The sequence below is a fragment of the Lynx canadensis genome, chromosome A1, assembly GCF_007474595.2.
Source record: "Lynx canadensis isolate LIC74 chromosome A1, mLynCan4.pri.v2, whole genome shotgun sequence".
Classification (NCBI taxonomy): domain Eukaryota; kingdom Metazoa; phylum Chordata; class Mammalia; order Carnivora; family Felidae; genus Lynx; species Lynx canadensis.
In genome coordinates this window covers 177,134,997-177,162,981 of record NC_044303.2, presented here as the reverse complement: position 1 = coordinate 177,162,981, position 27,985 = coordinate 177,134,997, and the positions used below count along the sequence as shown (strand labels likewise).

Sequence of the window (27,985 nt, the reverse complement as noted above, 5' to 3'; positions counted from 1 at the left end):
GCTTCTGGGCAGCGTGAGGGCCATTGTGCTCAAAACCCCCAAGATTTTCAGCCAGGTGAAGTCACCAGCAGGGGGTCGTCAGCTAGCCAGAGGCAGAGGTGGGATTTGAACCCAGGTCCACTTACTGGAGGGTGGCCTCGATCTCCTATGAGCAGGGATGTTGGCTGGATGGGGATGGGAGAGCCCACCCACCTAGTCCGGAGGTACCCAGGGATGCCGACTCTCCTGGCCACAAAGACACCTGGCTGCATCATGGGCCCCTTTGTAGGATTTCTTAATAAAAAATACTGATGCTGTTCTAGTCACATAAAAACAAAAAAAAAAAACATTGTGCCACCTGTGGGTCAGCTTTAGGGTGGGTGAAGGGACAGACACAGCCAGGCAGGCTAAAAATAGCTTGAGATTTATATATTCTCCATCCCACTGGGCTCTTGCTGTGTGGACTGGGCCATCCTGGGCAAGGAGCTGGGGGGTTAAGGTTATTACCTGCTGCAGTAGCTAAGTGTGAAAAATTAAAACTCCCCACGGGGCTGAAGCTTGCACTGAGTTGGAGGAAGGGGAGCGAACTGGAATTCCTAGTTGCTGGCGCTGAGAATACGAAGGGCCATTAATCGTTTTCCAACCTGTTCTGTAATTAGTCTCTCACATACACCGGGCCATTCTTTACAACTCTGTGATCAGTACATGCCGCTCCCCACACTTGGAATAGCCTTTCTTGTCTAGTCCATCTCTTACAATTCAGCTTACTTGTCACCGTATCCAGGAAGCCTTCCTTGAACACCCACACCCAATCCCACCCTTCGCTAGGCTACCTAGATACCTTCTTAAGTCTCTGCTTGTCCATCTGACCACGTTGCATTGCCGTCGCCCCTCTCCACAACTTGTCTTGAGGCTGCCTGAGGACAGAAACCATGTCTTGATTATCTTGGATCCCTGGTTGCCCAACCCAGAGCCTAGTGGCTGGCAGGGGCTCAAAAACCGGTGGTAGAGCTCACATGTTGCCTGCATCCTAGGCTGAAAGAATGCTTGGCTCAGTCCTGCCCTGTAGAAATCCTGGTGCTTTCATTCTCAGGAAAAGGACACATGCGTGGGGTTCCTTCTATGGGACTTGAAATAGAGAGCTGGCATTTGCTAAGCACCTGGATTCCATGCCAGGCTTCCTGCATATGTGGCTTCATTTACATGCCAAGCATGCTCCTCCTTAAGGCTCCTGCACTTGCTGATCCTTCTGCCTGGAACATTCTTCCCCCAGACCTCCACATGGTTTCCCCCTTGCTTCTTGTAGGTCCCTGCTCCCATGTGGGTCCTGGCGTTGCCCCTGCCCCCGGCACGCCCCACTTACTTTCCCCCACTCTGTGTTTCTACACAGCATGATCACCATGTGCCGCACTGTATGTGTAGTTAGCTGTTTCATCATCTGTCTCCCCAGGGAGGATTTTGTGTGTTTTATGTACCGCTGTATATTCAGCACCGGGAGCAGTGGCTAGTGCATAGCTGTCCGGTAAGTATCTGTTGAATGAATCGATGAATTTAATTCTTGCAACAGCCCTGCAAGGTAGAGATCATCATCTCCATCTACAGATAAGGAAACTAAGGCTCAGGGAGATAAAATGACTCACCCCAGTTCACATGGCTCATCCAGTTGGTAGAACCAGGACTGGAATCCAGGTTTATTTAGCTCCAAAGGGCTGCATTCTTCCTCTGACATGCAGTATCCCCCCAACCCATGGTTCGGACATCGGTTGGGGCCCCCCGAGTAATTATGGTATGTTATTGTGTGCAGTGATGACAAGCCAAAGAAAGGGAAGGTCCTTTATGATCGCTGTAGGGAAGCCCCTTGATAATCTTCACAAAGGGCACATTCAGAGGAATGCCCTATAAATAGAACGGTCCAGGAGTCAGCAAGGGAATTCACATTTGCTAAGTTCCTACTGTGTGCGTTACCTGTTGCAGTTCAGTACTGCAAAGTAAGATGCCATTCGTCTCCATTTTATAGATGAGGAGACTGAGGCACAGAGAGGTTACCAACACTCGATGCAACTCACACAGTTAGGCAGTGGCAAAGCTGGGGTTAGAAGACCCAGGTCTGTCTTATTCCTAATACCCCCTGGCCCTTTTCTCTGGATTCTGTTTCCCTTAATCTGGGTTTTGTAAAGAAAAATAATAAGAGTATAAACAAGTGGGGTTAGGGGAGACTAGAATTCCGGGGCAGGGGGCTCTTCCCCCTTCTTCTACCAGTTCATTGCAACCCCTCCCTCAGCTCGCCTCTGGAGCTCACTCATAGTTCTGGTTGGAGAAGAGACTGAATTCAAACTTCCAGTTGGGTTTAATCATTAAGTTGGTCTGTGCTTGACCAAGTCAATGGACCTTTTTAGTGTTAGTTCAATAGTTAGGCATCCTAGAGCTTGGAGTGAAGGACGTGTGTTGACCTTGTTCTGTGCCAAACTCTGAGTCAGGGCCTTTACCCACATTATCTATCTTAAACCCTTGTAACAACCCTTTAGAGGGGCTATAGTTACCCCATTTTACAGGGAGGCAACATCTCTCCATGTGCCCAAGCTGGAGGGACTCTGGGGTCTGCCCTGCTCTGCATTTTCCGGAGTGTGCACCTTCACTGATTCAGCTGACATCTTTTAGCCACCTGTCACGTCCCAGGCCCTGGGGTTTCAGCTTGAATGGGATGGACAGCCCCTGGAGGTCCCCATCGAGCTGGCCTCTAGTGGAAGAGGATATAGGATGCACTAACATAATAGGACAAGTAGCTGGTTGTCTCGATGGAGAGCACAAGCTGTTGCTACCCTGTGCCTCAAGGGGGAGGGGTGGTGCCCAGTGCCCCCAAATGAGGCCTGGCCACCAGACCAAGTGCTCTGTCTACTGGGGGTCATGTCTGACCAGCTTTAAAAATAGAACAGAATAAAAAATAACACATCAAGTGCATTGAGGTAGTAAGGAGTGTTTTTGCTTCATGAACTTTGTTTCAGTTGTGTGTGCGTGTGTGTGTGTGTGGTGTGTGTGTGTGTGTGTGTGTGTGTGTTGGGCTCCGTGGGCTGCAGTGATTAAGAGTTGTGATGAGACCATTCACTGGTCTACAGCAGTGGGAGGTCTGGTGCTGGGTCTAGAACACAGATCTCGGAGTCAGGATGCCTGGTTTCAAATCTAAGCTCAGCCATTTCTTTGGGGAGTGACTTCAGGCAAGGGCTCTCTCTGTGCCTCAGTTTCCTCACTGCGATACGGGGACGACGGGGGTAGCTCCCTCGTAATTGGTGGCGGTGATAATTAAATGGAATAGGGCAGGTAGTCTTGGCACAATGCCTGGGGCTTTTGCTATCCTGGTTATTGTTGCCCTTCACTTCCTGCCTTGAAAGCTCTGTCTCAGGTGACCACCAGCCTTGAATCCAGGGGCCCGATTGGGAGGCGTCCCTTTCATGCGTACTGACAGCAGCAATTCCTAAGCGTTCTTCAGCTCTGTCCAGGACACCAGATTTCTGACGAGAAGAATCTTCTTGGCAGGTTGCATTTTGCCATTTTCGTTTGTTCACCAGACCTCCAGGCTGGGCTCTGTGCTGAGCCTGGGGTCACAGTCTGGATTGAGGGACTCGAGGTCTAGTGGGAAAGACCAACAAGGACGGAGCAGTTATAGTAAGTGGGGGAGGGGGACCCTGGGGGCCGTGATAGCCCGGAACAGGAGGCAGGAAGGCTTCCTGGAGGAGGTGCTGTCCAGTGAGACCAGAAAGCAGAGAAGTTAGTCAAGGGAAGGAAAGCTGTTTAAGACAGAGGCCCGAGTGGAGGGAGAGCAGGGCATATGGGGGGAACTGTGGCATTCTGGGGATCCCAGTGCAAGCTGGGGTGGTATGTGGAGTCAGGGGCGGGCAGAGGCCATGTGAGAGGAGGGGATGGTTTCTTGCAGGCCAGCCCGCAGTCAGGAGGCTTAGATTTCTTAGCTGCCACGCTCCCTGCCGGGATGATGTGCCGAGTTTGCCAGCAGGGGCATAGCATTTTCACTGGGCTTGGCTGGAAGGACTGTTTAATCTTCCCTGCAGACAAGAAGGGTCAGCTCTGCCCTCTTTTGGACCAAAGCGTTTTCTGTATTTAGTGGTGCTCTATGAGGGCTTAAAATAGAAGCCCAGAAGCCAGGGCTGTGCTTCAAGCAGAGAGGGGAAAGGAAGGAGGCCTGGGTGCAGCCCTGTAGGTAGTAAGCGCTCACCTGGGCTATAGTAGAGCGGTCAGATCTTCAGCATGCTTGCCCCATACCGGGCCCTTTATCTATTTCATTCCTATTTCAGCTGTCAGGACCTGCCTTCCAGAAGTAGTTTCCCATTTCACAGATGAGGAAACTGAGCTCAGAGGAGAAACGAGACCTGCCTTGGGACAGGCAGCCAGGAAGTTGGCAGAGTGGAATTTGACTGCAGGCCTGCCCAGTTCCAAAGCTCCTTCTCCTCCATCACCAAGGGGCACTGCTCCCCGGGGCATCTTGGGGCTGCTGCCCTTTGTCCTCATCCTGAGCCCCACCCCTCTCAAGCTGTCCTTCCTGTGGACAGAATGAAGCTGCCCATGGAAAAGGTCCATCCCCCTCACCTCTCCCTCCCTCCCTCCCTCCAGGCCTGGAGACTCAAAAGCTGACCTCTGGGAATCCTGCCCTGGAGGAGGGGGAATCTGAGCTCTGCACCCTTTCCCCCAGGCTTAGGCTCCTGATATTTCTGCCTGGTAAAAACTGGCCTGCAGTCGGCCACTCCCACCTGCCATTGGCAGGGGTCACGGTGCACCCACACCCTCTCCCCTGAGTCCGGCTATTCACAGGCCCTTCCCGCCCAGAGGCAGCCCCACCAATCAGTCAGCAAGGGCACGGGGCTAGGGCGAGAACCCTTCGTCGTCCGGCACCCAGGCTTTCCTGCAGGTGAGGAGCAAGCATCCTGTCTCCCCGCTGTGCTGTCATCCACCCACAGCAGAGTTGGTAACAGCACAGGCTGTGGTCCTGGTCCCACGTCCTCCTCTTAATCGTAGCCCCAGGCATGCAAAGCGTCTGGCAGATAGGAAGTGCTCACATGGGGTGCCTGTTAGGATTACGGGCTTCCTGGGGACACAAGCCCCTCCTCTATGCTGAGCCCTGTGCTCCTGAGGGAGACAGACTCAGAAGAACAATGACCGCTAACTTGTATCACACAGCCCGTCTGTGCCAGACAGAGTTCTAAGTAGGTGCCTGCACTTGACCCTCCAAACAAGCCCCATGAGAGAGCTATTACTGTTAGTCCCTTACAACTGTTGAGGGAACAAAGAGGACAGAGAGGGAAATAACTTGCCCAAGGGCACACAGCAAGGGTAGTCCGACAGGATTCCTGCTAGAAGGAGAGGATGTTTGTGCGGGAAGGGTGACTGCTGAGTCAGGGTGGGGGGGTCAGGTGGGAGGCGGTTCACATTTGCACTAGAAGCCTTCATAGTATTGAGCAGAAATCTGTAAGCATTTAGAAATCCCGCAGGTCGGTTTTTAGTGCGTTCACCTACTTCTGTAGCTGTCTGTCTCACGTCCTGCCTCTAGGCGTGGCAGGGTGGGGACAGTCTCCAGGTGGCCTGTGGGTTTACTGAGACGATCCCAGCTGATATTCCCTGACGTCTGTTGTGTAGATCTCCAACCCCCTTTCAAAGCCGGTCAGGGGACAGGTGATGTCCTGAGGGCTTTCTAGACAACAAAGCAAGGGCCAGGTCATCTCGGGGAGAGCAAAGAATCCCCGGCAACATAGCCTGAGGTCAGAGAGCAGACCTGATGGGAAACGGTACTGTGGATCAAATGTAGACATGACCAGTGTGTGGACATCATGTGGAGGCAGGTATCAGCTGAGTCAAAGGAAGAACTTTCTAACTGTGGAAGCGGTCTGCAGGTGGAATGAGAGCAGTAAGGAACAAGTGCCCTTTCCTGGAGTGGCACTGGTGTTTAGCCCAGCTGAGACTTGAGATAGACATTGTAGAAGCAACTGAGCATCACATGGATCCAGGATGAATTGTTCATGAAGGTGCCCTTTGACCTTGGGGTCTTATGGGGTGTGCTATCCACTGTTCATCTGCTGAACGCCTGCAGGCCCCTTCACAATCTTTCATTTCTATAATCCTCCTGACAGTTCTGTGGCTTGGAAGGTCTTGGGCCCATTTTATAGCTCAGGAAGTAAGGCACAGACAGATGAAGCCACCTGCCCTCGCCTGGGTCTGTTCCCCACCCCTAGTCTCCCAGCCTTAGCATTTTTGCAGACTCAGTGACAGATATTTCTGAGCGGGGTTTGGGACAGTCGTCCTTGGACATCAGTCCCAGCTCACCCTTGTTTCTTTTTCTCTCTGCATTCTTACTACTGGGATTCAGCTGGCCCTCTTGCCTCACCTCTGGGCGGTGGGGAGAAAGTCTTTTATGAGTAAGCCATTTGGGGAAATGGGTGAGTGGGGGGTATCTGGGGCAGGATTGGCACTTGGCAGGATGCCCACAGCTATTAACAAGTGTATTCTGTTTATGCCTTCAACATTACACATTGTTTACATTACAGTTATAATCCCTTGGGCACGTGTTTTCTTTCCTTTTCCCCCCAAGGATGATGGATTTAAGAGCTGGGTGGGCACATGCCTACCCTGTATCTCCAAAGCTGGGTCTGCCTGGTAACTTTCCACTCCACCCAAGAGCTTCCCTTCCCCTCAAGGTTTGGGGGCAATTCAAGGTCAGGAGATGGGACAGCGGAATTCCCTGACTCTGAGGATGGCCCAGACCTTCATCCCTGCAGAGAAGTCCCCCAGGGACTCTGTTCCTAGGACCGGAGGGAGCTTGGAACCTACTTCCTATTGGCAGATAGGGACACCGGGACCAGAGTGCAGGGTCACACAGCAATTACAGATGAGGTCTTTGACTGGTGATGGAAAGAGCACGGTTTTGGAGGCAGTCTTGAGTTCAAATAGTTCTACTGTATCTAACCCGTGTCACCCTGGGCAAGTCATTTCCCTCTCTGAGCCTCCACTTCCTCATCTCTAAGATGGGGATAATGATGCTACCTCCTTTGTGGTCAGGCAATGAGGTACAGATAGGGAACTGCGTGAGAAGTCTGAGCCCAACACAAGACAAGGACTCCAGAAGTCTCCCTGAAGGCAAAGGGGTCTGCGCTCCTGAAATTGACGGGGTTGAGGGGGCTGGGGTGGGGAGGAACAGTAGGACCATTAGTCCTGTTCCTCTCAGGTCCCCGTGATAGATCACTGAAGCACCCACTGGTTGGCTAGAGAAGCAGTTCTGCATAATGGTCAAGGGCATGCATGGATTTGGGCTTCCCATCTGAGTGGAATCCTGAGCCAGCTCTTTCCGGAGCCACACAGGCTTCCTCCGGCATCCTCAGTCCTCACTCACCTACTCCCATGAGCCCTCGGGGATTCGGAGGATGGTCAGCATGATGGAGGAGGTGGAGGGAAAGGAGAAAGCTGGATCTTCAGAGAAGGAAGCAGGGTGGCACAGGCACCCTCCAGAGTCACTTCTTGGCGAGCCTCAGAGTCCAACGTGGCAGGGAAGGAAACTTTAGCTGAGGACCCACACTGTGTGCGGGGCATCGTGTGGGAACCCTGTTCCTTCCCCGCAGGGACGACTTCTACGCTTTGCCTGAAGCAGCCATAGCCTCTTCTTCCTAGCTTTGTGGAGCCAGGCTAGTAGGGGTTCAAATGCTAACCCCATCACTTCCTGGCTGTGTGGCCTTGGGCAGCTCTCCCAACCTCCCTGAGCCTCCCTGCCTCACTGGCAATGGGTCTGGTAGCAGTTACCTCACCCAGAAGGATCACAGGAGGTCTGGTGAATGTAGGCCAAGTTTCAGTCTCTGCATTGCCCCCTGGGAGGTCTGTCTCGCTCATCAGGTCCCACCCCCAGTTCCTTTTTGAGGCCTTGGGGACATTAGGCACTGGGGCTCCCTCCCTGCCCTGCTGTAATCAGTCACCCGCTTTCCTTTTTTAGATGCTGCTTATTGTTCATCTCAAGTTCCGCCAAACTGTGGCCTTTGAGCCGCTCAAAACAAGCTGATTGATGATATCCACCACCCCCCCCCCCACCATCCCTCCCTGAAACCAAGTCAGGGCATCACTACACTCCTTTCCCAGAAGGTGGCTTAAGCTGCTTGTACATAATCTAGCTTTTTTCTGGCATATCCAGAGGGAAGCAAGAGACCTTGGCGTGGAGTGAGGCATAAAACAGGAAAGATGCAGCCTTGGAGTCAGGACCAGATTTGAAACAGACCCTGCCCTCACAGGCTGGTGGCCCTCATAAGGATGTCCACCTCTCTGGGCCTCGGTTTCCTCCTCTGGAAGCCACCCGGCAGGAGGTGGTGAGGGATGAATGGACCACCTGGCAAGCACGTTCACTGTGCCAGAGCTGGGCTCCCCGCCCCTCAGGGCCAGCAAACATTGCCCAGCGGTGGGGCTCACGAGGAACATTTCCTCAGCTCTAGGAGCCAGGACAGGCACAGTTCAAGGAGAGTCTCCTCCTTCTCCAGCATCGCTTTTTGGAACCCCTGAGAAGCAGGACCAGTGGATCTACTGTTCACAAAGTCAAGATGGGGCCCTACAGGTTAGTGAGCAGTCAGGCTTCTGGGCTCCACCCAGGCCAGAAGAGTGGCTGCCCTCAAGGCAGAGAAGGAGAAAGTTGGCAGACTCAGCCAGCTTATCAGCAGGCAGGTGCCAGGGGCTGCCTGGAGGAGAAGCAGGTGCGAGGGGCAAGACTGTACCAGCAGTTGGCAGCAACATTTGAAACCTGGACTGTTTTCTTACTCCCGCCATGCTAGGTCATTCTGATAGGCAGGAAGAGAGACAGGGACAGTTCCATGGGAAGAAACTGGGCTTGAAGAGGTGGATCTTGGGAGAGGTGGATTCTTGGCAAGAGGTGGATCCTTCAGGGTTCCTACCAGCTCCAAACACTTCAGTGTCCCCTGAGGAATTTAACCCCCTCAGCACGGCCTTTAAGCCCTTTTGTGATGCAGCCCCTGACTCCCTCCTCCAGCCTCCCTGGCTCCCTTCTGCCCTATATTCCTTATAGTTCCTTAAGTGCATTCCATTCATTCTCACCTCCAGGCCTTTGCCTGTGCTATTCCCCCTGCATCAAACACACTTCCCCATCCCTACCCTCCTTCCAGCCATTTCTGCCCTCAGTCTGCAGAGTGGCTCCTCTGAGAAGTGTCCCATGGCCCCAGCCCTCCCTACCACCCACCCGTGCTGTCCTGGTTGTCTGAGTCCGTCCCCCTGCTGGTCTCTCAGTTACAGGGCAGGGCAGGGGCAGGGGCAGGGCAGGGCAGGGACTGCGGTGGCTTGTCAGTGCACGTGTCCCTGCAGCCAATGCAGGCCCTGGCATGGGGCGCATGCTCCATAAAATGTCAGATGAAGGAGGAAGTGATGTACTTGGAGAAGAATGAGGGCACATCCCCCACTCCGGGCCCTAACTGTGGGAGCTGGCACCTCTAAGGTCAGAGTCTCCTGGGGCAGTTTATTCAAGAAGAGACCCCAGCGCAGGGGCCCGGCAGAGGGTCAGAATGGACCAGGAATCTTGACTCCACTGAGCACCCGAGGGGGAGTTGGGATGACCTCACCTCCTGGGAACTTGGCACCTCTGAGCCACCTTGAGCAAGAGGGCTGCCACTAGGCCTGGAAGGAGCAGGCTTTTCTCCCAACAAGCGGTGTCGCCTGACCTCTGGCCTCCCTCCCCTCCCCAGGCTCCTTGCAGCTGCTGACAGGAGTGTGGGACCTTCCCGGCTGCACTGGGGTGACCGAGTTTTGTTTGCAAAGAAGAGGGGAGGGAGTTTGGTTTGCAAAGAAGAGGGGAGGGGAGGAGCAGGGTGGCGGTTTCCCATGTGGGCTGGCCCCCTTCCATCCTGGGCGCTGGCCTCCCAGGCCGCTGAAACAGAGAACAAAGTCCCATTACGCTGGCGTCTGTCTCCTGGGCGCGTGTCACTGCCCCATTTGGCAGAGGTGAGGGGAGGTTGGTTGTTTTTTTTTTCTAGCCCACTTTCAAACCCACCAATGGCAAAGGTACTTCCTGTTGCCAAAGACGGATATTCTCACCCTGCCTTGGGTGGAGGAAAGCCTTGCCAAATACCAGCCTTGCCTTTTCCTCTCTAAAGCACACGCTAACACACACACACGCACCATGTTGCTTCTGACAGCCAACAGCGGTGGTTTACATTGTGGACTTGGGCAAATGTCACTGGAACCAGAAACTTCTTGCTGGAGGCACACAGTCTAAGGTTAGAGGTTATGTGCACCCAGGAAGCCTCTGAAATTGAATGCCAAATTGTGTGCATGGAGGGTGGGTATTTTGGGGGGGGACAGAGGGCCCATATAGCTTTCATCACCCTTAACAAGGGCCATGACCCCTGCTCCCGACGGTCACAAGGGACTGCCTTGGAGAAGGGGTGGGCTGTGGGAGGAAGGGCCCAAGCCTGGCCCTCGGATGCCACTGCCCAGCTTGGCGGCTTCGATTTCCTCCACTGGAAAATGAAGGTGGTAAAACCAGGGTTGTCCACAGACTAAATCAAATAAACAGAGGCACGTGCCGGCACGTAACAGGGGCTCGGTAAAAGGCTGCTTGTGAAAGGAGGGGCACAGAATAGACCGCTTTCCCGGTTGGCGATCCCTTTCCCTGTGGAGCGGAATCTGCTGACAATTTCAGCCAGAATGCCATCTGCTGGAAGCTGTCATCTCGGCGGCCAGAGAAGCTGGAGTGTTGCTTCCTGCTGTCCTCTTGGCGGTAAATATGCCATTTTCTCCGGCTCTTTTTAGATCAATGGAGGGACTGGGCTGGGGTGATGAGCGGGGAACATTCAGGGGTGGCACAGTGCATATTGGGGACGCTGCCGGGATGGCTTAAACCAATGGGCCTCTGCCCTTGTCCACCAAGGGAAGGTGACCCCCAGGGTTTTCAAGAGGCCTTTCCTGGCCAGGATCACCACTAGCCCGCCATGGACAAACATGTCCGGATATTTTCCCCCAGACCCACAAGTAGATGTCTCTGGTGTCAGAGGACATCGGAAACCCTTCCTTGTCAAAGGATACGAAGGTGGCTGGAGGGACCAAGTATTAGTGGACACCTACGGAGTGCCAGGCACTGTCTGATGAATTTACCTCACCAATTCAAAACTCCTCACAGCAGTCCCGCAGGGCAGTAAGGACTCTCACCAGTTTTCTAGGCCTGGTTGGGGAGACCCAGAGAAATTAAGCATGGACCTTACTGTCATCACGCAGCTATGAAATGACAAAACAGAATTTAAACCCAGATCTGTCTGCCTGCAAGCCTGTGTTCTTTTTCACTGCCTCTCAAACTGAGATTTAGAAAAAAAACTCTGGGAGAGCTGGAGGTGAGGGCTCACCTAGGAGTTGGGTCTGCTGCCTCCCACTGGGAAGGAATGTTTAGTGATCATCTACTGTGTGCCAGGATTTGTGCCAGGCTCTCTCTATGCTCTCAGGGCCCCTCAGCAGCCCAAGACAGGGGTCTAAGATCACACACCTTTCCAGATGAAAACTTGCAGCCCTGGGAAGTGACCTGACTGCCCAGGGACCCAAGGCAAACGAGCAGCAAGCACAGGCTCGAACCTCAGAGCCCAGGAGGGGTGTTCTAAGGCACTGATGTGGGAGGACCACAGAGCCACCACCAGAACTGCTCTTCTGTCCACCTGTCTCACCAAAGGACTCATGCAAGGCTGGGGGGTTGCAACATTTAATCAGAATAGAGTCCCATCCTCCCTAACCATCCACAGCCACTCAGTGCTCACCCCACACCCAAATCTCTGGCCCATGCGTTTAAAGTCCAGGCATTGCTTCCTTGATGAAATGCTGGAAAGACCCTCCCCTCTGACCTTGGCGGGGCTGGAGCAGCCTTTGGTCAACTGTGAGGCTGGGCCAGGACTGTTTCCTACTCCCTCCTACGCCCGGGATGGGCTGCTGCAGAGGTTTCCTGGGCTCCTACTTCACAAGACTCCCTCTGCCCTGCCTTGTCCTTAGAGTCCCCAGGTCTGATTCCTGGCCAGAAGAAGAGGGGCTCACTGGCCATAGGTGGCCCCCCTCACAAGCGGCGGGTACTCATCCTTCCATGGAAGGAGGGGGGCATGGGGCCTCGTCTGGCAGAAGGTTTTCTCACCAGTTACAGCGTGCCCATTTGAATCTGGTCCTGGCAGCTAGGAACCTCTGTGCCACAGACTCAGCCATTTGGGGGAACAGCTGAAGTGATCCCAGGAGGGGAACAGTGGGGGACATCTTGGCCCCGGATGGAACATTCTGCAGCCATGAAACACAAGCACTGTGAATGCTCAAGAGCCATGGGGGGGGGGGGGAGGGGGGGAGGAATGCTTTTTTATGTAATGCTGAGTTAGAAAAGAGAAGGCAGGAAGCAAAACTGGCTGGGGGCTCTGATTGCAACGAACTTGGAAAAGGTGCTCAGTACTTCCGCACCGCTTATGGAAGAAAGCTGGGACAGGAGGAAGGAACGCTGGTTTGGAGTCAGACGTTGCTGGGTTTACGTCTCAACACTGCTTCCTGCAGCCAAGGGAAGTGTCTCCACTGCCTGGAGCTTTGTTTTTCACCTCAACAATTCTGCAGGTGAAGATTTATTTGGAGAATTAGCCACAACCCCAAATGGAGAACATCTGGCCCAGGCCACAGCACACAGCGAGGGCACAGCCAATGGTCCTTACGTGGATAAAGGCCGGGCAGGGCCGATGAAAAATGCCGTGGGAGTTAGGGTGTGAAGGCAGGGAGAAGGGAGGGATTTTCTCGTCCTTGCCAAACTTTCCATAATGTGGCTCGTGGTGTTTACTGCAGTAATTTAAGCGATAAACTTCAGTTTTTCCGTCGACCTCTCTGAATTAGGATGTTCTGCAGGGCCCCTGGGGTCCATCCACACTGACATTTTTTCTCTTTCTTGGAGAAGCCACTTTCCCCGAGCCAAGCTAAAAGCAGACGTTGGTGTACAATTGGAGATTGCTTATTACTGTTCTTTCACCTTAAGCATTTTCTATTTGCATAAATAACACATCCTCTTTAGACACTTTTTCAGTCTGGTCTTTTTGCCTCACGTCAGGGCGCTGGCCTCTGAGGGGGTAGAAACTGTTTATCCCTCACTCCCCAAAGGAAGCTGGATCATTTAATCAAGCCTAAACGAGTCTGTAAACTCCGCTGGTCACTTGGCTGGATTTTGTCCTAACATATAGTTGGTTTTACAGGAAACTTCCCCTTCTGTGTCTCCCCAGCCAGCGTTCATTTCAGCCGCCAGGCCACTCTGACTGATTATCTATGTAAGGATTCCCAAGCTGTTTTGCAAAGAAACTCTCGGATTGAGAGACAAGGCTGGGAAAACAACAGGGATGGCAGGGGCGAGAAAAATAATCACGTAACAGTGGCTTGTGGTCTTTGGTGCTCAGAAGGGCTTTAGATCTGTGGTCCTATTTAATGTTTCCTGGAGTGTTTGCCAGCTGTGGGGACCTTGGGGAGAATTCGGCCTGTGGGCACTGGAGGAAGCTGCAACCCAGAGAGGCTGAGCGGCTCGCACAAGGCTACGGCATGCATGGGGATGGCAGGCTCTCTGGTCCCTGAGCTGCCTCTCCTGACGGTTTACACCTGGTACTTCCCTTACTTAGCTCATTTTTGTCTTCCAAAAAGCTCTCCAGTGGGCCCTTGCTCTTATCCTTGTGGCTCTGGAGATGACCCACAGTCTGGCTCTGGGTTCACCCTCCTCACTGCCTTGGGGGCCCCTCCCTGGCAGGCCGTGCTGGCCTGCTCTGCCGAAAGCCCTGCGTGGCTCCCTTTCCTTCAGGTCTCCCTTTCCTTCATGTCTCATTCAAGGTTACGGAGGAACTCCTATCAATCAAGGAAGTTTGGGCTGCAAACATGAGAAACCAAGCCAACCCGGCTTATAAGCAAAGAGGGCTCTCCTTATCCTCCTCGGGTGGAAGTAACCGTGACATTGTCTCCTTTATCAGAGGTGGCCTGCCCAAACCCCTACTGAACTTCAACTTGGCAGGGCCCCTCTCCCTCTTTGGGCCCATTTCCCCACCCGTAAAATGGGCTTCTCAGAGATGATTTCTGAGGTCTGCTCTAGCTCTAACGTAATAGAGGCAACAGTTGGCATTTATCAGGTGCCTGTAAGTGTCAGGCCTCTGCTGAGCATGGGGGAATCAAAGATGAAATGGAAAAGCCCCCACCCTCCAGGATCCAGCACTGGTGTCTTCCTCTCCCTCCTTACCACCTCTCCGCCTCCCCTTTAAGTATCCATTATTTGTCTTATTTATTGCATATATTTTATACACCTAAGGCAAGTGTATTGAATGTCTCATTAAAACCTCAAAACTCCAAATCTCTAGGACCAGAATCTGACCCCTTCTCACCACCTTTACAGGTCCTCCCCACCTCCCGATGTCAGCCATCATCATCTCTGCCTGAATAATCCAGTAGCCTTTGTCCTCCCCAGCTTCCTTGCCCGCCCCCCTCAAGCAGTCCCCTCTCCACACAACAGCCTAGCAGTCTCACCTCTCTGCTCTAAACCTCCAGTAATGTCCTCTCCCTCGGAGTAAATTAGTTAAGGAAGAAACAAGCAGCAACCATGGGATCTCCTCCCCACCTGCCACCCCTCACGGCTCCAGCTCTGCTCTCATTTGCTTCCACCTCCCCTACTTGCTCACACCCTCCCAGCTGGCTTCCTGCTGTTCTCAGCCACGCCAGCACATTCCCACCTCGGGGTCTTTGCACTTGTCGTTACCCCTGCTGGAGCGCTCTTCCGCCTGGAACGAGATACCCTCGTGGCTCACTCCCTTCGCCTCTGGCTCAGAAGTCACTCATCAAAGAGGCCCTCCGTGGAAGTGCTAATGCTTCGTTCTTCCCTGCTTCTTTGGCTACGTTTTTCTCTGTAATGCATCCCACCAGGTAGAGTAGGTTTTCCTTGTTGCCTAACTTTGCTTCCCCCCGCCCCCGGAATGCCATCCATCAGAGTGGGAGCCTCATCCCCCTTGGTAACTGGTTGTATTCCCAGTGCCTAGCATATACGAGGTGCTCACTGAACATTTGTTAAATGGATGAATGATTTAAGTCCCTTAAGTTTTTTTTTCTTATGCAGGACCTTGGCTTCATTTCTTATACTTTCTTCTGTGGATCTGTAGCTTCTGTTTGGAGGGGGGCCTCCAGCTTCCCAGCATGGCTGTCTACCTCCGTGACTCGGGCGTCCCTCCCCACAGGCTTGGGGAGGGGAGCCACGGCTTGCCTGCCTCATCATCGCCTCTCCCTCTTCATTTTCCCCAGTCCTCACTCCCAGTAGGCTCAGCATTAATGAAAGCCCAGCAACGTGCCCAGAGCACAGTGAACCCTGTGGGTGGGTTGTGGGATGACTAGTCCCGGCAGTGGATTCTCGTTCCCCGGAAGGCTGTTCTTCTCCCACGTCTACAGACCATTGTGTGCTAGGGGTTGCCTGCAATTTATAGCACTTGCCATGAAAATTGTACTCAGCTGCTGTTGTGAATGAGCAGCAGAGACTCGTGCAGTAATTACCCACCCCACCATCTCCCAGGCTTCCAGAGTCTCGCAGGAACTGCCCCTGGGATGGAGGACAGGTGGGAGGGATGAAGCTCCCACCTCAATACTAAGCCACCTGGGTCTGTGGCCAGCAACCAGCTCCTTTGAAAAGAGACCTTCCCAAGATTCTCCAGGTCCTCTGGGCAAAATTCCCTTAGAGATGAATCTTGAAAGGTGCATGTTCTAGAAAAGCTAACCTGTTTATAACGAATGCCTTCATTTCTGTGGGTAAATGGGAGGGGAAGTCACAGCATCCTGGCTTGGTTTCCTTTGGAACCTCAGTATCCCGATCATGTTATCACACTGTGCCAGGCAGTATTCTAGGAACTTCATCCTCATGACCTTTTAGCAGCTGTGTGGGTTAAACAATGTTCCCATTTTACAGGCAAGGAAACAGGCTAAAGAAGTGGCAAGATCTAGTGCATGTCACACAGCCAGGAAGTGCTTAGAGAGCTGGGATTCCAGGCTGCACTCTATATTGCCTTTTATTCTATTGTCAGGGGAATGACCCCAAGACTGCCTTCTTTCTATTGCCTTTTCTGCCTTGCTTTTGAACAAAATTTGCACAGAGAAAATCAGCCAGACCCCCACTACTCCCCTAAGAACCCAAGGCCCCAGTTGCCTTTGGAAGGACTCTACAGCCCAAAAGTGGCCCTTGGAGGAAGCTTCTAGATTTGGAGATTTGACAGGGACAGAGAAGTCACTTGACCCCAGCCTGGTTGTTGTGACAAATTCATTGGTGTTGGCCCTACTGGGAATGAAACAGCTCTGAAAAGGTTTTCACTACACACACACCACACACACACACACACAACACACACACACTAAGCCTCGGTTTGCTCATCTGTGGAGTGGGTATTGTGACATTGTGTGATAGTCATAGGTAGGCTGGCGGTAGCTGGAACCTTCCCAAAGTTTATCAATTACCAGTCTAATGAAGATAGACTTTAAAATGGCAATGATTATTAAAAGTCGAATTGGGGCCGTGAAAGTTCTGAGAGGCCCTAACCCTGCTGCCTGTCTCTTCCCGCAGACCCGAACCCGCCGGCACGCCTCCTGGCCACCCGCCCATGCTGTGGCCCAGGGCCGGAACGGCGCCCGGTCCTAGGCGAAGCGCCCCGCTTCCACGCGCAGGCCAAGGGCAAGAACGTGCGACTAGATTGGCCACTCGCGGCGGGCCACCCGGCGTAACAGCTTCTGCAACGGCGTCACGTTCACGCAGCGGCCCATCCGACTGTACGAGCAGGTGCGGCTGCGCCTGGTGGCAGTGCGCCCGGGTTGGAGCGGTGCACTGCGCTTTGGCTTCACGGCGCACGACCCGTCGCTCATGAGCGCCCAGGACATCCCCAAGTACGCCTGCCCAGACCTTGTCACGCGACCTGGCTTACTGGGCCAAGGCGCTGCCCGAGAACCTGGCGCTGCGTGACACCGTGCTGGCCTACTGGGCAGACCGTCACGGCCGCGTCTTCTACAGCGTCAACGACGGCGAGCCGGTGCTCTTCCACTGTGGCGTGGCCCGTGGGCGGCCCGCTCTGGGCGCTCATCGATCGTCTATGGCATCACGGACGAGGTGCAGCTCCTCGGTAGGTCACGGTCTGGACCAAGCAGTAATTCTGTGTGCATGGATGTGTATTTCTTTCATACTCACAAACACGAAGGGCTTACTTGCCAAGCCTTGTTCTAAGCAGTTGCCGCATTTTCACTCTTATTTTTTTTTATTTTTATTTTTTTTTTTTACCACAACCCCACCATCCTCATTTTACAGATGGGAAAACTGAGGCACGGAGAGGTTAAATAACTTGAGTTGCAAAGCCAGGACTAGAACCCACACGGGTTGGGTCCAGAGTCCATGTCCTGGCCCAGGTTCATTCAGACCCCTTCATCAGGTACTTGCGCATTTACTCATTTTTTTTTTTTTTTTTACCCATTCCTTTGCTAATTCCTTCTCTCCCTGTTCATTTGCTCACTCAGTCATTCACTCACTTATGCATGTGTTTGCTCGCTCACTCATGCATTCAGTCATTAACACATCCACTTACTCAGCAATCAAATTTATGGCCCAGTCCTCGCACATCTACAGTGCCCACTGCCAGGGGCTCAAGGTCCACCGGGGAGGCAGGCAGACAAGACAGGCTAGGTCTGACTCTAACAGAGAAGGCAGCCACTAATGCTGAAATCTGGTGGTGAGAATTCCTGGGTGTAGAAACCCTTACCTTGAAACTTTTTTTTTTCTTTTAAAATGATTTAAAAGTCACATAATGTCAAAGTAACCATTTTAAAGTGCACAATTCAGTGGCATTCAGTTGGTAACCATCACCTCTAGTTCCAAAACATTTTCATCACCCCAAAGGAGACCCATATCCTCATTCTCCCCTACCTCCAGCCCCTGGAGACCACTGACCTGCTATTTGTGACCTTAGCTCTTGAACTCACAGGTCATGTGAGCTAGCCCAGCCTGGATTTCTGGGGCAGTAAAGGGAGATCAGTTTGCTCAGAGAATCTGGACGTAGCCCTATGTGTCATTTACTTGCAGGGAATACACAGATCTCAAGTTTGAGTTTTGAGAGACTTATACACCTGCCCATAACCCAAGAAAGTTCCCCTCTTTTGGAAGCAGCCTGTGTTCTGATTTTTTACCACAGATTAGTTGCACTTATTCTGGAACTTCATATAAATGGAATCATACAGTATATAGGCATTTCTACCTGGTTTCTCCATCAAAGCACAGTATTTTTGAGAATCATCTATGTTGTTGCCATGTAAATCAGTAGTTTTGTTCCTTTTAAGTGTCTGAGTAGTATTCTGTGGTATAGATGTACCCTGGTTGGTAATATCTGAATGTCTGGGCTGTTTCTGGGTTTTTCTGCCTTGCACCTTGAAGGAACGAACACTCCAGCCCGGGCTCCTTGGCCACCACTGCCACCCATACCACCACTGGGCAAGGAGGGAAAATGCATGCATCCCGGCTGTGCCCTCCTTCCAAAGAAGGAGGAAGGCAGCAGAACTTCTGAGGATAGGGTTTGAGGGGTGCCTGGGTGGCTCAGTTGGTTGTGTCCGACATTGATTTCAGCTCAGGTATAATCTCATGGTTCGTGAGATGAAGCCCCACATCAGCTCTGCTGATAGCGAGGAGTCTGCTTGGGATTCTCTCTCTCTCTGCTCTTCACCTGCTTGTGTGTGCATGAACGCTCTTTCCTCTCTCTCAAAATAAATTAATTTCCTTAAAGGAAAAAAAAAAAAAAAGAGGAGAGGGTTGGGAGTCACACAGACCTCTGTTTTATACCTGGCTTTCAACTTGCCAGCTGTGTGGGCTTGGCCAAGTGACTGAACCTCTATGTACCTCAGTTTCATCCATAAAATGGGTTCATGGTAGCACCACCTCATGGCATTGTTGGCAGGGTGACACGATATATGAAAGGGATACAGCACAGTGCCTGGCACATAGAAGATACTTAAGAAATAACATCTAAGAAATCAGAATCTCTGCCCATTTGCATGTAGGAGGAAGCACATGTCTGAATTCCATTGCTTAGGCAGACCAGACTATGAATAGCTAACACCCTGTAAGCTGGGACCTTACTTGGGCATTTTAACCATATTCCCCCACACTCTTTTCCATGGAAGGTTCTGCATTTCACCTCCAGGAGACGTAGATTTCTAAAGCCTCCTAGATCTCCTGTCACTCTTTTTTGGAGTTTTTATTCCTACAGAGCAGAGAAGAAACAATCACTCCTCATTCACCTGCTCCCTCACATAGCCATGTGTTGAGGTAACAGCCAAGAAATCGCAGCCCACCCCATAACCAATGCAAATGGCTTGGGGTTTTTTGAAAATACAAAACTGAAGCAGCCTTTCGTGACTTAGTGAATCTGAATAAACCTGGTGAGGAGTCATGGACTCTTCCCCCATTCGCCTAGCAAACTTTTATTGAGCCCCTCCAATGCCTCAAGCCCCATGGAGGAAAAGGAGGAGAGCCCCCCCTGGAACACTGGTATAACGTGGCAGACGTGAGTCAGTTTCCTTATCTTCAGGTAGGGCCTGAGATGTGCTGGTTGATAGAAGCACCTGTAGTACAGGTGCCCCAGGACCAGGTTCACAAGTGAGATTCCAAAGGAATTCCATCTCTGAGTGATAGGAGTCCAGGTGGATTTCATTGTCTTTATACCTCTATGAGTTACCTTTTAAAAAATATATATACGTGTGTGAAGAGCTTATGGTGCTTTTACAATCAGAAGGGAAATAAAGTTCTTTTTCTTTCGGAAGGTATAGGAGATAATGGGGAAGTTTCTGCATGTGCTCAAGGCTGATGTTTTCCTTCCCAGGGGAAGAGCAAATTGACATCGGGTACATCTGGGTAAAGGGATTATGGGTGATTCCCCCCCCCCCCCCCACCACCAAGTTACCAATGACTCATGATCAGAAAAAAAAAGTTATGATGAAAATAAGCTAAGCTTTCATGATTTTTTATGGCTTGAGCTCAGGCAACAGGTACCCTACTGTTGCCAGCATGAGGAAAGGCAACATGAGAACCACAGCAATTCCACCATAAATGGGATCTCCCTCTCCCAATTCTTGGGCGAAACTGGGCTTTTTTTTTTGGCTTTTTTTAAAAAAAATTTTTTTTTAACGTTTATTTATTTTGAGACAGAGAGAGGACAGAGCATGACGGGGAGGGGAGAGAGAGAGAGAGGGAGACACCGAATCGGAAGCAGGCTCCAGAGAGAGAGGGAGACACAGAGAGAGGGCTCCCAGGAGAGAGAGGGAGACACAGAATCGGAAGCAGGCTCCAGGCTCTGAGCCATCAGCCCAGAGCCCGACGCGGGGCTCGAACTCACAGACCGTGAGATCGTGACCTGAGCGAAGTCGGCCGCCCCAACCGAATGAGCCACCCAGGCGCCCCCGAACTGGGCTTTCTAATGTGGTGTCTAAGGTAACAAGTAGATAAACACAAGGGAGCCAGTGTTTGTATAATCCAGAACTCTCTGATTTCCTTTTCCTCACAAGGAATAAGGAGGTGACATAGTTCCTTTAGAGACTGTCAGCTGTAAAACTCCAGAATAGAGATTCCCCTCACCCCTCCCTCACAAGACTGAAAACCAACAAATGAAAGTGTCATTGAGTAAGGTTGTCAGATTGAGCAAATAAAAATACAGGACACCTCATTACATTTGAATTTCAGAACAATAATTTTTTAGTGCAAGTATGTCCCGTGCAATATTTGGGACATACTTGAAAAAGAATGTTTTTCTGAAATTTGAATGTCCCTGGGCATCCTGTATTTTATCTGGCAGCCCTCATCTGAGAAGCGTCCTCCCGGTCTTGTGAGGTAGGGGGACCCTTTATTTGCCCTGGAACTTGACCTAAAGTGAAGTCTGAGAAATAAAAACCTTCATAGGCTTCACATAGTTCTCTTACTTGATGGAATTATGTTCCTAGCCCAGCTTCTTCCTGCAAGGATGGGGGGGGGGGGGCGGGGAGGGTCCAACTGCAGCAGAGAAAAGCTACATCTATGTGACCAGACCCTGGTGTGCCTACTTTCTTGACATTCTCTTTCCTCAAGACAGGGTGATTTAGTCCTTTTAGATAAGAATTCAGGACTCAGAGAAGGGAAGTGACTTGCCTAAACAACCAAGCTTGTGAGTGGCAGAGCCAGGATTAGAACCCAGGTGCATCCATCTCTTTGGTTCAGGGGTTCTCAGCTGTGGCTGCACATGGTGATCACCAGGGGCACTCTGAAAACCCACCTATCAGCATGCACCAGACGAATTCAATCAGAACCTGTGGGAGTGGCCCCCAGGCATCTAGATTTCTTAAGGCTCTGGTTGTGATCACAAGAGTCCCCTTTGCACTGGTGCCTATCCCTCTTCCCGGCTGGGTGCCAAGCTGAGTTCTTCAGACGTGCCAGTTCAAGGCATGGTGTCATCACTGGACCACGAAATCCCCTTCTCTTGTTTCTTTTCTGCTTCATGCCCAGCTGCCATTCTATACTCCCGTTCAGCCCATCCCCTGCCCAGATAGGCACCACTCTGGTGTTCAGTGTAAGCCCTTGGATGTATCTTTAAAAACACGTATAGTTTCATATGTATATATGGATGGGACTGTACTAAGAATCTTACTTTTTTTTTTTTTCCACTTGCCCCATTTTCAGATTTATCTGTGCTGCTGTGTATCTGTCTGGTCCCTTGTTCCCTAGCAGCTTCCACACTGATGGACTAGGTGCCACCAGTTACCCCCATCCCTCCCCACCCCCAAGCAAACTACACTGCAGTGCCTTCTCCCACAGGGCTGCATTGTGGCCCTAGGGTTTACCAAAATTCCCCGGGGACAGACCAGGATGGCCTTGCTAGATCTGGAGCAGTCCCATCCTGAGAACCTGTGATTTCTCTACTCCTCCGAGCCAAAGAGAAGGGGCTGAGTCCAAGCAAGTGACTTTCTGTTGAATTTAGTAGTTCTTAGACCCATGAGAGGAAGATTTGGCCAGGTTTCCCCCTCCCTCCCCTGGCTCCTCTGAGAAGCTCTTTCCTGGAGCTCTGGAATTAGGCCCCATGCTGTCCTGAGGCAGCTCTGTCCCTCTTTTAGACACCTCAGTAGTGGTCACTGTCACAGCCCCTTTGTCCTTCCTCTGCCCAGTGGTGGAAGGCTGTGGCAGACCAAAAAAGCAACATCAGTCTAAAGCCATGGCATTGAAGGCTGTGTTGTCAGAAATCTTAGTTGTAAGTGACAAAAACCAGTTCAATCTTGCTTAAGGAAAACAAGATGTCTCATGACTGAAAATGCAGGGGAACACCTGCCTGTAAGCCTGGCTTGATGCAGGAACCCAATGAACAGCACCTGAAATACTGACCTGCCTTTATTTCTTACCCTCCTATCATCTTTGTTAGCATCATTCTCAGCTGAGCTCTCCTTTGGGGACCGGAGGGGGGGTGGGGGGGGAGGCAGGACACCAGCAGCTTCAGTACCATGTCCCATCATATTAATAAATCCAGCAGGAGAGCTGCTCTCCCACAAGGTCTAGCTAAAGTTCAAGGTTTAGACTCCTTGCTCTCCATGGCCAGAAGGATGGGATAGAGTGGCCGAGTTAAGGCCTCCTTCTCAAGGTAATCTGTGGAAGTGGGAGGTGGGTGTGAGGCAGTTCCCTCAGAAGAAAAGCTGGGTGCTGGAACCAGAAACAACAGCTCTGTATAGGCCTTGTAGGGGAGTAATTTACCCTTGAAAGCCTTGAGCCCCGTCTACCAGCTTTACCTGGGTGTTATCTTCCAGTCCTCATAAGAACACTATGAGGCAGGAAGTAGCATCACCCCCCATTTGCAGATCAGCATGGATGGATAATTTGGCCAATGCCACCTAACAGTTGGTGGTACTAGAGTTGGTATTTATCGTTTATTAGTGTTATGAACAAAGTGTTTGACAGGGACTTGCATTTATGGATCCAGATGCAGGGCCTAGAGATCAACTGTACCACCCCATGCTTCAAGTGAGGAAACTGAGGCCTAGAGAGAGGCAGGGACTTGCCTAAGGTCACCCAGCTGATAAGTGGTCATGATAGGGAAGGGGGTTGGGTTCAAGACCCTGGGAGTTGCCTCAGCACGGGACCTGTGAGCACCCCACATCATGCAGGGGGGACTGGCTGCAGGTGGCTGCCTCCAGAGCCTCACTGGGGAACAGCACGAAGTAATTGGCTTTTACAGTTAATATTTTCTTTCCAAACAGTCCAGGCCAGCACCCACCTCCCTGCCCCAATAGTAAGGCATTTGCCTGGCAAGGTGGCCTGAAGGATTGTCCTTTCCGAGTCTGGGGTGAGATCTTCAGTCTGTGGCCACTGGCATATCCTATTAGGGACTCCTGAAAGTCTACTCTGTGCCAGGCACAGTGCCTAGCACACTGTTATACCACAGATCTACCATTAACTTTCCCCACAGGCCTATGAGACAGGGGTGAGGGTCCTTACATTGCAGATGGAAACTGAGGTCGCATCCAGGACCGGCCAGGGTCCAACAGGTCTGTCTCTCTGGTTCAGTCTTCTTTGCTTGGAAAAGCATGAGTTCAGTGGCCCACACACCTGGCATTCACACCCTTTTTTGTTAAACCCCAACACCCCTGCCTTGCTGCCTGCCCTCCTGTGGCCAAGACTCAAAGAGCTCTGCTCCTGTATCCTCCTGCCTGTTTGGGGACATTGCTCCTATCATTTGTCCCTTTCTCCAGCCTCACTTCTCTCTCGCCACAGGATTATTCCCATGAGCACACAAAGAGGTCCAGTAGTTCCATTAAAAACAAAACAAAACAAAAAAAACGCCCTTGACACTCTCTTCCACCAGCTACTTTCTCATTTCTCTGCTCTTCAGAGCAAAATTTTCTTAAAAATATCTATATGCCACCCTCTCCACTTCCCTCTTCAGCTCATCCCAGTGATCTGTATTTAATTTTAAAAGTTTAGTGTGAAATTTAAAATGCAAATAGAGGTCCACTTTCTTTAATGTACAAAGTAGGAGTAGAACCAGTAGTAAATTATACATTTGTTTACACCATTTACATATATATATATATATATATATGGTCAGATATAATATAGTTTTCCACATTAACTTTACTCTTCAAACAATAGAAAGTGGGTAGCAATTTAGGAAGTATGAAAGGGATAAACCTCAGAAAGACTTTTCTTTTTTTTTTTTTTTTTTAATTTTTTTTTCAAAGTTTTTATTTATTTTTGGGACAGAGAGAGACAGAGCATGAACGGGGGAGGGGCAGAGAGAGAGGGAGACACAGAATCGGAAGCAGGCTCCAGGCTCCGAGCCATCAGCCCAGAGCCCGACGCGGGGCTCGAACTCACGGACCGTGAGATCGTGACCTGGCTGAAGTCGGACGCTTAACCGACTGAGCCACCCAGGCGCCCCTCAGAAAGACTTTTCTACCATGTTTATTCTACACTGTGTATGGCTGTGTGCTCACTTCTCCACTGCACAGAATTCAGCTGTGTATAAAACTGAACCCAATCAGAAGCTGAAGGAGACAAGAAATGATGGGTCGATAGCCTGATGCACTGTCATACAATTCAGACGATGGTACAGCTACCAGCTTGTAATTTTTAGGCACTGCAAACAAGGCTTTCTCTTGAAGTTGAACCAAAACCAACTTAGGTTCTGCAGGCTCTAATATGTACAGGAAAAAAAATTGATGCTGAGGAGGTTCAAAATTTGGTCTCTACCAGTTACCAATGCAGTCAGCAATCACCCAATCTGGCAGGACTCCATCTTGATGACCGGTATCTCTGTCAGCATTTTAGTCCTTCAATGTCATCTTCTGGGTTAAGTTCACCACCAGACACTTTGAAGAAGGTTGCTCCCAACTGTAACAGTGGCAAGTGGGGTGGCTGGTGCTCAGGTACCACCTCGCAACGATTTTATCCAATTCCTCCCTCATGCACTGAAATCTGGCTGCTGCCAAGCTGTCCTCACCATTCACCACACTTGAGCCTGCAAGCTCTCGGACGGCTCCACGCTGCCAGATCCACAGCTCAGCCCCGTCCTCTTTCCCGGCCTTTCACTTCCAGCACAGGTGATCTCTCCCAGCCTCTCTCACCTGCTTGTGCCTCCTGGCTTCACAAGCCCCCACTTTTACTCCTGCCTCCCTGGCTGCTCCTCCTTGGCTTCCTTTCTGGCTCCTTCCTTGCTTGTCTCCATATGCTGAGAGCCCCAGGGTTCTATCATCAGCTTTCTTCTCCATCATGTAATACAACATGCATGTAGAAAAGTGTACAAAACGTCTGTGGAGTTTAACAAACCATCCTAAAGCAAGACCATTTCTCCACCTACCCTCTTTCTCCAATGATCCGAGCCCATCACTGGGGCCTTGAACCCCGTCTTTAGGCTGCTGGTGCCCAGGTCCATATTCCCAGCCCTGACGCCTCCCCTGAAGTCCGGACTTCCTTCTACCTACTCACATCTGCTCCTGGCATCCAAAGGCATCCCACACTGAACACATTCAGGCAGCCATCCCCACTGTCAGTGAAGGGCACCACCCACTCGGTTGATTGGTCCAAAACCTCACGAGTCATCCTTGATTCCTCTTTTCCTTGCCCTGCATCCATTCTGTCAGCATGTCCTGGCTCTTCTGCCTCTAGTGCATGTCCTGAATCAGTCCTTTGGAGACAATGAAGTGACTGATGGATGGTTCCCTCTGTCTCTAACTCTTCTAGCCTTCCTTCATTTTCGTCTTCACACAAAGATGGGGTTTCTCTTGGGACATAAATTCTGCTTTACGTCCAGCCCCAGATATATTTGACCTGAGAGAGCTAGGGAAAGAAAAGAAAGGCAAGAACCCAGCTTTCTCCCAGGTCCAGGGAGAGTGGGAGGTTGGGGAGCCAATCCGAGTCACCACAGTCTCCCTGTGCCTGGCCTGGGACTGCTGCTCCATAGATGTTTGGGGAAGGGGCACAACGGTTGGACTCTTCCCCTCGGGGGTCACATTAGGCCCCCTGGGGACTGCAACTCCAAGAGCCACTTGTCCTGAGGCTGAGTCCACATGCTGGCAGCTCAAAGAGCTAAACAAGGACAGCTGAACTTTGGAAACAGTACTGCTAGTGGTCATGGGGTCTGGTTTTGGAGTCACGTAGCCTGAGATGGAATCTCATTATTGGGATCACCCCTGGCTGTGTGACCTTGACTAATTCACTCCACCTCTCAGAGCCTCCCACTGTGAAAAGTGCCCATCTTACAGAGCTGTGTGGGATAATGGGGAGGATTGATGAGGATAATGCATGGAGTTGCATCTGGTAGATTGTGTCTCAAAAAAATGGCTGTGTATATTTTCATCAGGCCCAGAGAGCGGGTCACAGGTTAGAAATCTTGATAAGCTCCCTTGGTGGCCTTTAGATACTGTGGCATTTCTGCCTGTCGCCAGCTGGTTCTCCACAGAGAATCTCTTGAGAGATGGATTGTCAAGTGTCAGGCCTAGACCAGCACTGTGCTATCTTGGGACTGTCTCACTCAGAGACGCCTGGTGGGGACAAAGCTCCTTGCATACAGTGAGGAGACCCAACCTTTTCCGAAGGGCTGCTGTGTGCCAGGTACCAGGCTGAATGCTGTCACGTATGTTGTCACCCCAGCCTCGGAGACTAAGCTTTCACCTCAGAGATGCTGTTCCTTCACACAATCTATTCCTTCTGTCTGCAACGGCTACACCCCACTTCCTAGGCACCACTTCCTTGGCCTTCAGGCCTTCACTCCATCATCACCGTCAGGGAGGCCTGTTCCGACCCTTTCTCAGGCCTCACTTCTGATCAAGTCTCCCTTGTACACAGTCTCAAAGAACCCCAGTTCTGTCACTCCCTGGTTGCATGACGTGGGGTAGCTCACTCTGCATCTCAGAGTCTGCGTTTCCCCCACTGAAACATGCCCATTTTACAGAGCCATGGAGGACAGTGGCTCTTAGTAGCATCCATCACAGTTTGTACTTACACAGTTTCGTGCCTAAAGTCTGTCTCTCCCACTGGACTAGCAGCTCCACCGGCACAGGAGCCACGCCTGCTTCTTCACTGCTCTTCACTCAGTGCCCAGCACAGCATCTGGCACATGGCAAGTACTCTATACATTTTGATCAAAAAATGTTGAAGAAATAATGATAATAATTAACATGTTTTGAGCACTTACTTTGTGCCATGTTCTGTGCTACACCCTTTATTTAAAAAAAATTTTTTTAATGTTTATTCATTTTTTTGAGACACAGACTGAGGGTACGAGCAGGAGAGAGGCAGAGAGAGAATGAAACACAGAGTCCGAAGCAGGCTCCAGGCTCTGAGCTGGCAGCACAGAGCCCAACCCAGGGCTCGAACCCACAAACTGTGAGATCATGACCTGAGCCGAAGTCGGCCGCTTAACCGACTGAGCCACCCAGGCGCCCCTGTGCTACACTCCTTATAAAAGCATCTGCTTTAATCTCTGTAACAACAGAGACCAGGATTAATCCTTTTTAAGCTGAAGAAGCTGAGGCTCTGAGAGGCTGAGTGACTTACCTCAAGTCACAGAGCCAGGAAAGGCTGAAGCCAGGACTTGAACCATCTCCACAGGCCATGCTCTTAATCAGACTACTGCACTGAAGGATGGGCTCCTATGTGGAGCTGTCAGGGGCAAGGAGGAGGAGCACTGGAGTGGAGGACACGAAGCAAACATTGGCAAGGACACAGGCCCAGGGCCTGCCACAGCCAATGCCTTTAGGCTTAGCCTAGCAGGATGGGTGGGGCAGAGTCCTGGGAAAGCGTATCACATCCCACACCCAGAGCCTCTGCCAGAAGTTGACGTCTACACCAGAAACATCCACTATCTAAAATACCTTTTCAAAAAAATACTTTAGATTTTCACATATGCCTTTGTTTTACTGATTACAAAACCATACATGTTCATTAGAGAAAAATGAAAAATCTACAGACTTATAAAAAGCAAATTTCCATCCA

The 27,985-nt window shown here is 51.2% G+C and overlaps 1 protein-coding gene across 1 annotated transcript in view; it reads left to right on the top strand.

Moving 5' to 3' along the window:
• Window positions 1-27,985, top strand: part of NEURL1B (neuralized E3 ubiquitin protein ligase 1B) — a 39,647-nt gene that overhangs the window by 1,698 nt on the left and 9,964 nt on the right. Inside the window, 6 exon segments of the mRNA XM_032593985.1 lie at window positions 1,286-1,299; window positions 16,574-16,701; window positions 16,703-16,924; window positions 16,926-17,057; window positions 17,059-17,088; window positions 17,090-17,123. Of these exon segments, the coding sequence (XP_032449876.1) occupies window positions 1,286-1,299; window positions 16,574-16,701; window positions 16,703-16,924; window positions 16,926-17,057; window positions 17,059-17,088; window positions 17,090-17,123 (560 nt within the window).